Here is a 12,122-nt window from a genome sequence, read left to right on the forward strand (position 1 = left end):
ACACACACACACACACACACACACACACACACACCAATAGCTTTGTCCATATGTATCTTCTCTTTCAGACTTTTTGTAATAAGAAACAAGTAGACATTTATTGAAAAGATTATTATTTTTTCTATATTAATTTTACTTATCCTAAAAACTAATGTTCCTCAAAATTTCTGTGTTGAAACCAAAACCACTTATTGCATTTAAAATACACTGCAATACAGTTCTACACCCTTGGTCAAAATTATTAATACCCCCCCCTGGAATTTTGTATGACAGGTAACAATTTTATGAGAGTTGAATGAATTATAAAGCTTACACAAATGTGTTTAAAAAAGTTTGAAGAAGTTCTCCCTTGATAAATTGTTTCCTAATTCCATGCATTTTGAAGTTTTATTCCATAGATCACATGCTAGTAGGGGACTGCTTGTAAAAAAACCAGGTTACCCTTCTCAGTTGGCCTTATCCTACTTGAACATCTATGATCTGTCAACTCTCAATGATATGGGAAGTTTGGAAAGTAGCAAGTAACTATTTCAACTGAGATTATTGTAAAGGAAATTAATTTTATTGACTGTTAACATTCAGATTCCCAAGTGCATCAATTTGATGCAACTGTTGTATGGTTTGTTTTTATTGCATTTCAAAAAAACAACTATTAGATGAAATAGCTTGAAACTTCAAATAAACTATCTAAAAACAATGTTGCTTCTGCAAATGAAATATTATTGTGTGTGATATTTGTAGCTTTGAAAATTCAAAACAATTTCATTGTTATGTATTTTAAAAAACAACTGAGATTGCATACCTTTATTGTGGATTTTAATTACTGAACTTGTCTTTTCCTACATTCTTCTAAAACTTTCCTATATAGCTGTTAATTAATAAAACTGTAAAATTTATATCTGTCTTGATTTGAAAACTACATGCTGTTTCACTGTGTTTCTGATCACTTGAATACAACAAAAAAAATAATAATTTTATATCAAAATTATTAGCAAACTACTTTTTTTTTACTATTAATCTTTTCTGTTATTTTTTTGTTCCATTCAAGCAGTTACTTAGGTTGATAAGGCCTAATGTAAACATAGCCCAACATGAAAGCCACATTGTGAAACAAAGTTTGATAGGGTTGAGGGTAAGATGATTTAACTAAGTCTATCTCATCTTGTACCATGAGAACTACTTACTCTCCAATTGTACTATGACATAATTCAAATGAAGTATCTACTATATAAAGATAAAGAGCCGTCTGTCTGTCATGCTGATGTCTTTGCTTTTGTGGTACCAATCAACATGCAACTTGTGTGAAAGAATGGTGCTTTTTGCCACGACAATGAAGTTTGTTTTTTAAATTCTTCCAGCCATGTATATATATATGGATAATGCACTACTTTTGGGATTATAATTAGATCTGAGGATATGTTGGTAGAGATTGAGATCAGTAATAAAATTAAATCAGGTATATACATGCCCTACACTTGGTATTGCTGGCACACAAAAATCATAATCATTGGATGAAATTCCCCATTACGTTTGCTTTGTTGTCAAGGGTAAATACTGTCACAACATTACCAAATTTTGTCCAATCAGAAGCCTCAGCTACAACTCTATAATGACCTGCATGTTTTACCCACAGCATATTTCAATTTTGAAAATACCCAAATTGAAGTGTGTTCTTCACCTCAACAGGCTAACAAAGCCAAAACCAGGAAGACAGTCCAAAAAGAACACCTCGAAGTTCTTAATAAAATTCACTGACTTTACCATCATAATTAATAACTTGCAGTGTCATACAGTTGACCAAGTAGGAATATGTCTTTAAGAATCAGTTTTTCAGCATGTTTCAATCTATAAGGATTTATCAAGAACATTTTAACATAACTTAAAAATATATAGAAGTCAAATTGCTAATCAAGCAATACTTAAAGATGACCAAGTATACATAAAAAAAATTTTCATGGAATACCAGAAATAGGATAGGTATTCTCAATACATATGTTGTTACTAGATCATAATTTAATTTTAAAAAACATGTTCATAGAACATTTATTTAGATATAATTTTGAGAAGAAAAATTAATAATTATTTCCCACCATATGAAGCGCATTCAGCTTGTAAATGGTAAAACATGATTTTATAATAATCAAGACTGTAATTGTGGCAAATGTTTTTCACAAACATCTTTTCTTTGAGCAAAATATCAAAAAACTAAGAATTTATTACTTTCTTTTAAATCTCTGCTGACTGCACATGTTCCATTGACTTGCACAGAAAAGAACTGTCATTCTGTGTTTAGATTACTAGCTTTTGGCTTCTCAGAGTTGAGATTTAGGCAGTTACATCATAAGAACCAAGTGTGAGAGAGTGATTGGCTAAAAATTCATAAAACTATACTTGTATTTTAGTTACAAGGTCAAATTAGCACTATTTTGTTCAGAACTGTTATGACTTTACTCTTGGGGGAGATTATGAGTGCCATATTATGTTTGGAAAAATTCAGGAAAACCACGAACACTAATGATTTAGTTTGGAGCACACTGAAATCAACCCAAAATCAAAGTTATTGATTAAAAAAAAAAGTTAGTATAAATTTCAGTGAAAGAAATATTTATTGAATCAATTTCAACCCTGAAGTTTTGCTCTGAATTTGTGAAAGAATGACTACAGGTCTATTTTCTTTATTATTTTTTTAATTCAATGATGCATTTATTGTGAAGTTATCTTCTGATAATGCACTACTGGTAATGCATCTGTTCTGTTGTCTTCCTAATGTCTGTGGAGTACTTACTTGTAACTGTCAACAATTTGGCATCTTCAAACCAGTTAATGAACTCAGTTGCCTTATCTTGCTATAGCAGTTTTGTTTGGCATACATATTGGCAGTTTTACCTGTTCAAGGGAGAAATTTGGTATCTTTGTCCTAAGTCCATATTGGTCCTGTTAGATGTTTTCAGGTCTAATTGGATCCAGTGTTGCCTCTATTTATCCATTTCAAAAAGTTATTAAAAGCAGGCATGCTCTTTCAACCATCTTGTCCTGCAAAGTCCTTGAGCTCATCTATATTTGTTTCTTATCCACACAGTTAAAGAACTTTCTCAAGGAACTGCTGTGACTCTTTGGGGATGAACTGAAGAATTAGGGAATGGGACTGACTACAGGTGACAGACAAACTAGGCCTACTTGACTGACTACAAAGCGTAGGTGCTAGTCATCAGAAATGCACTTGAAGATTTCATATCTGTAAATACAGATATTCAAATTTCTAATTTCCTGTATTTATAGGTAATATATATTTAAAAGATACTGCATCATTGAAATCATTAATACATGACCATATATAGTGAAGCAAAATGGAAAAAAAAAATTGCAGTAAAGATGACTATCCATTGTTCCACTCCTGTCATCTGAGTGTCATTGTTATTACACAATTACACATATCTATCTTTATATGAATAAATTATAATAATTACATTTCAGGCATAAGTTAATTATATCTCAAATATTTAGACATTATATTCTTGAACAGTTCTTAATTTATCTTACCCTTTTTTCATAAGAAGTCTGTCAGAAATTACTTTTTAGTAGAAAGTAAATATATGGTGTGAATAGTAATGTAAATATATGGTGTGTTGGGCTAAACGAAAAGCGTGTACACCATTTTGTTTTAAAATAATATATATATTTGAAACAAGTTAAACGTATACAAAAGTTCTTTACACAATGAAGATCATAATTATATTTTAAACACTATACAGTTCTCTTCTTTTGGCTGTTCACTCCCACGATGGTTAACTTTACGTTATCTAATTTTTCTCTGACCGAACGTCTCTTTCACATGACTTTACTTTTACTCTGTTTCCACTTGACTAGTTGCAGCTGTTTATACGTCTATCACTTAGGCTTTCTAGGAGTCTATAGCTTTGACATTAATGGATTGAAACACAATGTTTGATAGCCTCGACATCAATGAGTTACAAACACAAAATAAATAAATTAATAATACTACCTACATTAAACAGTCTTTTGTATCTGACAAAGTCTTTCAGGATTCCAGTTGACCTCTTATGTGCGGTGGAATTTTCCAGTTACTTTACAGTGCTGAGGTATTCAGATTAAGAATGTAATTGTCATAAGAACATATGTTCTAGACAGAAAAAAATCAGTTTAAGCAAAAAAAATTATATTTGTAACTTGACGTGTAATTATTTGCAGCTCATTCCCCTTCATTTTTCCCCTAGCTGTTTAGGTCTTAAAAATGTCTTTCTTACTTTGAAAAAAAAAATTATCAGAAGTCAATGAGAAATTATGACATGTAACTAAACTTAAATACTCAAGTGTGATTAACACAGGAATGCTTTAAATGCCCTAACAGAGAAATTATGGTTTATTAAAATGGGGCCACCATTTTTCCAACAAATTGATGAAAAAAAAGGTGAGCAAAAGATCACACAGTTTATGAGAAAAAAAAAAAATCTTAATCATATTCAAATAAGTTGAACAAACTAATAATATGAAAACAAATACATTTGATAATGAAATAACATAAAATTGTGTGTGGCAGTTCAAACGTTAGGAAAAAACCACAATCAGTAAAACAAACTATCAGAAGAGTTGAATTAGAGAAACTAATTTTGAAACATAGTTACGTCTTCTTCAGTCTTACGTTACAGATCTTGCATTTAACAGTAAATTGATTCATATGATTTTCCTTATATCAAAAGGAACACCGAACTGTTTAAGATTCCCCTTTTTTGTTATAAGTTGCTCGACGCCAGTTAAAAACTTTGCTGATAATTGCTCTTCATTAACTCCTTCAGTAGCCATTTTTCCAGTTACTGGGTGAATGTACTGAGTAATGTCCTATCTTTTGAGTGTACCCATTTCAAATAAGAGAGTGAGGTTCATTTAAACTGAATTTAACATGTTTTATTCACTTGTGACTGACATTTTTTATAGTAATATTTTAAATATTGGACAATGCTAGATCATTCATTAACAACATTTATCTTGAAATTTAATTTAATTTTAGGAAGAATATTATCTACACATCAATCATTACCAGTAGAGATCCCTATATATTATCATATAGGAAAGAACTAGAACAACATTCTCGTGGTTTCAGCTATGCATCGTACATTTATAAAATGACACATTTTAATTAACATTTACCATTTAGATGATACAGAAACGGTGATAATATTGTATATTAATTTTGAAAATTAAACGTTTTTTGCAGATCAACTATATTTTAAATGATTCATTACAAGTGATATAGGGTAAAACAATATTTTTTATTCTTCTGCACTTTCAGAATGCACCTCTTTCGGTGTAGAGTTCTTGCAACTTGTCTATAGAGTTATAGTTATATATTTAGAATATATATACTTTTAAATTAAAGTGTAACTCAAACATGCACGTATATCTGGATGGACACTTTACCTCTTAACTCCCCATTTCCAACCTTTGTTATTAAGAATGATGTTTCTGGTAACAGAAAGAAAGAAGTTATTCTGAGCATGCTGAACTGTGTATATGATCTGTTAGTGGAAGAAAGTCATTTTAATAAAGTTTAAAGAACAAGATTTTACAAATTTTGTTACATCATGGCATTAGGCTTACTTTGACAGTTTGTGACAGTAACAACTGTCATATATTTCTATTTCATGAAATTTTTATTGTCAGATATTCAGTCCCTCATAAAAAAATTAGCCTACAGAGTGCAAAATTCTTCTCGTGATTCATGACATGCACACGTTTTACTAACCTAACGATAGTACAAATTGCTACTGACTGAATGACAGACAACACATCACTGTTTAGTGCGAGTAGTTAAAACAGGTGACCCATCCAGGCTGCCTTCTGCCCACTTTCCGGGAATCTAAGAAACATACCGATAACTTGGTGCTTCAAGATTATCCGTGCTCAATACATCCTTGAGAAAAAAAATCAGAAACTTGACCTATCCTTTATTTTCTGAATACTATCGATTTCCCTTTAAATTATTGTCAAGTGCCGGCTTCCACTACTGCCGATGGCAACTCATTCCATAAGGCCAATCACCCTGTTATAAAAAAGTGTCTTAACTGGAATCTAGCCCATGTTTTGCAAATTTTAAACTTGCGTTCTCATATTATATTGTCTTTAAAATATTGCCCCAAAAAATCGGATACATTTAGCCCGTCAGTGCCTTGGAATGTAAACTTCAATGAGATCACTTTCTACCATTCTTTCCTTGAGAGAAAATATGGTGAGAGATCTTAACATGTCCTTGAAGATAAAACTTATGCGCATACTAGAAGCACTCCTTTGAACCCTTTCCAGTAAGACAGTATATTTCTTAGGTAAAGAAACCAAAATTGTACAGAGACTGTTACCTCTTTTGACTTGTAATCAATATGGGATTAATATGTCTATACATTTTTCGTAAAAATCTTTTACCGTTTCTGCTAACACCAAAGCACAACCTCGCTGGTTTGAGTGACTTATCCACCATTACGTAAATACCTTTATCTTGAAACCCTCTTTAAGCTTGGTTCGTCATATATATATCTAACATGTGTTCCGAATTATGATAATCCAACTTCATTATCTTGCAAATATTATGATTAAAGGTTATTTGTCCAACTAATCAATTAATCCAAGTCATTCTGAAATACCTCAACATTCTCAATACAGTTTGAAACACTAAGAGTTTGATGACATTCTCAGACACCAGTAATTTACTATTTATGCCCAAACATTGATCCACTCTTAACAAGGATCTGGCCATGTGGTTAGGGTACTCTACTCGCAATCTAAGGGTTGCGGGTTCGAATCCCCGTCCCACCAAACATGCTCGCCCTTTCAGCCATGGGGCCGTTATAATGTGACGGTCAATCCCACTATTCATTGGTAAAAGAGTTGGCGGTGGGTGTTGATGACTAGCTGCCTTCCCTCTAGTCTTTCACTGCTAAATTAGGAGCGAAATTCAAAACAAAACAAGTATCCTGTATGTCGGTCCCTACTCAACTTCTATGTTGCTCAGATATTTTGATATGCTATGAAATAGTTTGTTAAAAACTAGTTCGGTCGCTAAAATGTGGGCCCCCAGTAGATGAGCGGTAAGTTTGTAAGCTGATGACGCTAAAAATCATATTTAGATACATAGAGTACAAATAGCCGATTGTGTAACTTTGGGCTTAAAAACGACCAAACTATACTACATATTTAGCATTATAATTAATTATGAGGAAAGTCCGGCATTTTAAATACTTTTCAACATATATTTTTAATAATGCTTTGAAAAGTTGAAACATTCAAATAGAATCGTTTTAGATCATGTTATAATGACTTTTTATAATAATTTTGTTTGCATATGCCAAAAAATTATACAAAACAGCACCCTCTCAGAATATAATGTGATCGTCTGGTCCACCATTTTGTTGCTGCTAACCCCTTTGGCCTGAAATTGGAGTCAATAGTTTTATTCTGTGTATGTGTTTCAATGAGATACTACTTAAATACTAACTGATAATGATTTTTTTTTCTTGTCACACATCGTGCCAGCCCACTTTTATATAAATCGTTTCTGATCAAAGGGTTTGATTGAGTAGATGGTGTCTGATAACAAAGTTGTCAACTAACCTTAAATATCAGATAGACTTCTAAACGTAAAAAAAAATATTATATTCAAACTTTAAACGACTTGATTTGTTAAACCAAAGCTTTGTATTCAATAAAAGTTTGGTTGGAAAAATCGTATGCGTTTTTTAAGAATATTGCAAACTTGAAACGGTAAATTAATCAACTAAACTTTTATAGAATGCATGTTAAATCTTCTAAACTCAAAAATAAAATAATTATCAAGCTGTATATCCTAAGATGTTGATCTAAATCAAATCGAATTGCGCTAAAAACTATAATTTCTTTTACAAAAGATTTCAAATATAAAGGGCTTAATAACTAAAAATCGGGTTCGAAATCCGTGATGGTAAAGCGCAGATAATCCATTGTGTAGCTTTGCGTTAAAAAAACAATCGCATTTAAATGACAAAATTCACTTTTTAATGGAAGCAAAATTCTATAACTAATTTCAACACATAATTACATAAATAAAGGTAATAAAATTACATTTCGTCAACTTAATTCAGTTCACACCGAAATAGTTGTTCTTCAAGCAATTTTGGCCCGGCATGGCTAGGTGGTTAGGGCGCTCGACTCGCAATCTGAGGGTCGCGGGTTCGAATCTCCGTCCCACCAAATATGCTCGCCCTTTCAGCCGTGGGGGTGTTATAAAGTGACGATCAATCCCACTATTCGTTGGTAAAAGAGTAGCCCAAGAGTTGGCGGTGGGTGGTGATGACTACCTGCCTTCCCTCTAGTCTTACACTGCTAAATTAGGGACGGCTAGCGCAGATAGCCCTCATGCGCGAAATTCAAAAGCAAAAACAAGCAATTTTATAATATAAATAGCGTCTCGAGCACTACTTTCTCGTATCCCAACCTGGTATTGAGCAAAAGGTCTTGTCGGCACTTGATATAGTAAGTATGGTGTGGTTGATATATTGTTACACACTTCGTTACTTTAACTCAAAAGTTCTTTTAACTATGATTTCAAACAGGAAAAAAAATTTTTTTTTAGGTTTTTCTACAATTGACTCTATATCTCAAAAACAAACAAAACTTCTATAAAAGGTATGTTTAAAATAGAAATCTTCCAGATCTTGAAAAAGTGTTAACCTAGATCAAAGTTTTAAGATATATATTAAATATTACGATAAAAGTTGGGTTAATTGCTGTAGTTCCTTAATCGTTGGTATAAATGAATCGCATGAAACTTGTATAAGTTAAGAAATTTTTTTCAAACCCTATAAATATTCAAGATCTGAATATACTTATTTTTGGTTTAAATGTACAAAATAAAATCAGATAAATGTTAAAAAGAAACTTTAGAATTGAAATAGTTATATGTATTAGGACATTGTCGTCTGTTGACATATATCGAACAGAAGAATATCGTACAAAAACTTCCCACTTTAATAACTGAGCATATCTTCTAAACCTTTGGTTTATAACGAATGAAATTTTGATAAAATTCAAGTTTGTAAAACTTGCATGATCTATATATACGCGCGCACACACACACACACACACACACTTGATATTGCAAAGTGCAGTGGCTCAACAGTAACTCTAACGCTAGAAATCAGGGTTCTATACCCGTGATGGGCACATCATGGATAGCCTATTGTGTAGTTTTTTGCTTAACTATTTGAACTAGCTTCGCCAAGCTTCTGTACAAGTTTTCCCCGAGTAAATGGTTGGTGCAGAGGTTTATAAGAGTCAATATGAGCTACGATTTAATCTCTTTTTGAACGTGTAATGCGAATGAGACTGGCATGAGGACTTTGGTCTGATTGTACAATATTGAAATATTTCTTTCTGTCATTTATCTGGTGCAGATGTGTTTCCCCTGCCTTCAACAGTCAAAGGTTAAACTGTAGATTAAGGGTAGCCAGTGAGGACATTCCGTGGTAGTCTAATTGTAGTACTAAATAAACAAACGTATGATGATTTGTGCAATAAATATTTTAGTTCTTGTTTCTTACAAGTCTTCACTGCAATGAATTTCCTCTTGAATGTTCTGTATTGCATTGTTTAATACACACTAGTTGTTCAACTGCACGTTAGGTTTTATTTACATATCAATTGAGAAATACGATAATCACATTTTCGCCCTGCAATTAAACTTCTGATTTGTCTATTGCTGTTCATTTTAAATACTGAAGTAAGACAATCCCTGAAATCAGAAAGAGGGGTTGTAATGACTGAAATAGTCATGAATATTATCCTACCATAATTGTACAGGTAAACAAAGTTTGAGTATGTTATTCTAAAATGACCTCTGAGCCTAACCACATCATTACAGGCTACGTTGCCACGTCTGTTCATGCCTTTTCTAACATCTCTGCACCTTCACAATATTCCTTTAATGTAGTTTCCATTGAAAAAGTTCCATTATAAAAGTGCTATGTCCAACGCACACCACCCCTCCCTATTTGCTTTCCATAGGCCATCTTGTATTCAAGGATGATGATTGCCAAGTGCTCATTTCAACAGTCCAATCACAAAGAAATACATACGCTCGACATCTGGCACTCGACCAGTAAATATTCATATGGAATACCATAAATACCTATTTCATTCTCCAGATGCTTGAGGTTTTCAAAGGTTGAACAAATGCAGAAGTAACTTGTGTCACTTTTCAAAAAAGATCCTTTTAGATTATGTTGTGTATTGGTGCATGGGATACATAGACAGCTTTTGTTACTGACATCCGATACTTTAATATGGACTTCATATCTGCAACTGTCGAACTCTCTCGAATTATCAATTGCTAATCATTCTCATTTCGGCTGTCACTAAATTATCTTTAATGACAAGGACATTTGGAAGGTAGCAGCTGAAAACCGCCCTTTCATAGTTACGATAACAATATTTATTTCTTAAAGGAATATTTTCTCAAACTTTTCACACGAATGTGTTGTGATTAGTTATCATCATTGTAAACAGGATGCATTCAGGTAGTCGTGAAACTGTTTCAATCATCGCTTAAGGCCAAGGCTACATAATAGAGTGGTCATTGAAAAGATCATGGTGCCACAAAACCTATGAAAAGATAAGAAAGGTTAACACATGAAACTCCAACAGCCAGTCAAAAATAACACATAACTCAAAATAACAAAACAATAAATATACTTATCTAAAAAAATAAATAGAATAGTAGCCTAAGAGTTGATGGTGGGTGGTGATGACTAGCTGCCTTCCCTCTAGCCTTACACTGCTAAATTAGGGACGACTAGCACAGATAGCCCTCGTGTAGCTTTGCGCGAAATTCAAAAACAAAGAAACAAACTTTTCATGATAGCATGACTTATAAACATCGCTATACTAGAGATCATCAACAAAGAACCCTGTTCGAAATTAATTCCACAGTAACAAGTCATTTGATCACAGCACCAAAATGTTACTTTTAGCTAGTCTGTGGCATTCAAGTACATTGATGTCCAGCAGAAAAGTCACAAATTCCAGCAAAATACAAGTTCAGCAGTGGTTGGTCATTTTCTTTTATGTTGGCCAACTGCTGGGGTTGACAGAATGAAATAAAGAGTAAGAAACATAACTATAACAACTAACTGAAATATGTGGTCTTTAGGCACTAAATGTTTCTATCCCCGGAATTTAATATACAATTTTTGAAATGTTTTCCACATTTTGAGTATGAACACTTAATATGAAATTTTTTCAAGGGAAACTAAATTCCCCTTGCCCTTCTTACCTAATAAACTGACTTATTCAAATACAGTGTCACGTGAACTTTATTGTGGAAAAGATTCCTGTAAAATATTTCTCTTTTCCACTGGTAAGTCAGGTGATGCTTCAAGGACACAATATCTTATTTTATAGTGAGAGTTACCATCAGTCATCTTGGTAGCATGTGCATCCTGAAAAGAATGGCATTGTTTTCTTGATCTGAAAAATAATGAATTAGAGACAAGTGTTAACAGATTTACAGGTAAGTTTGAGATACATTAGAAAACTCACCAGTAAAAGTGCCCATAACATAAGATTGTTTCTACTGCATTTTGAATTATGTCCCACTCTCTTTCTTTGCTTTGGACACAGTCGAGGTTGGAGAGTTGAGCTTTTCATTACATAATATATTTCATGGTAAAAAATCCCATTATTCTGCAGCTCCAACCTAGTTACTCGAAAGGAAGTCATTAAATCTGAAAATTCCACAAATATACCTGAATAAAGATTTAATGTGTACTACAATAGTATGCAGACGTATGTTTTCTACAGTTCTTTTGTTATTATGGAAAATTTCAAACTTTTTTGTTTATTTTGATTCTATGGAGTTTTTGCATAAACACATAATCCATAAAACCGTCAAGTTGTTGCTTGAGTTATATTTTTTTGTTGTTCTCTAGTTGATAGTACTTATTCTGTCTGCGAGAATATTGTTGCAACTTCATACATGGTGCGAAACTGGCCAATGACAGTAATGTCCTTCACTGCCCGAGTAGATGACATTGTTACGACAGCGGAAGTCACACGACCCTGGAAGCATGCGCAATGAAGTT

At 32.8% G+C, this 12,122-nt stretch overlaps 1 protein-coding gene across 2 annotated transcripts in view; it reads left to right on the forward strand.

The window, feature by feature from the left end:
- LOC106469627 (zinc finger protein 239-like) overlaps positions 1-3,391 on the forward strand; it is a 44,443-nt gene extending 41,052 nt beyond the window's left edge. The window contains exon 4 of one of the 2 annotated variants that reach the window (XR_002612884.1): positions 386-896. Coding sequence is in view for 1 of the 2 variants with exons in the window: in XM_022398204.1 (XP_022253912.1) it covers positions 3,080-3,123 (44 nt within the window). In the remaining variant the exon portion in view is untranslated. Of the gene's footprint in view, positions 1-385; positions 897-3,079 lie in introns of those variants that run through there. The other variant, XM_022398204.1, reaches the window with a different exon arrangement.
- The last annotated feature ends 8,731 nt before the right edge of the window (positions 3,392-12,122 follow it).

This window comes from Limulus polyphemus, unplaced genomic scaffold (assembly GCF_000517525.1).
Source record: "Limulus polyphemus unplaced genomic scaffold, Limulus_polyphemus-2.1.2 Scaffold3579, whole genome shotgun sequence".
Lineage (NCBI taxonomy): Eukaryota > Metazoa > Arthropoda > Merostomata > Xiphosura > Limulidae > Limulus > Limulus polyphemus.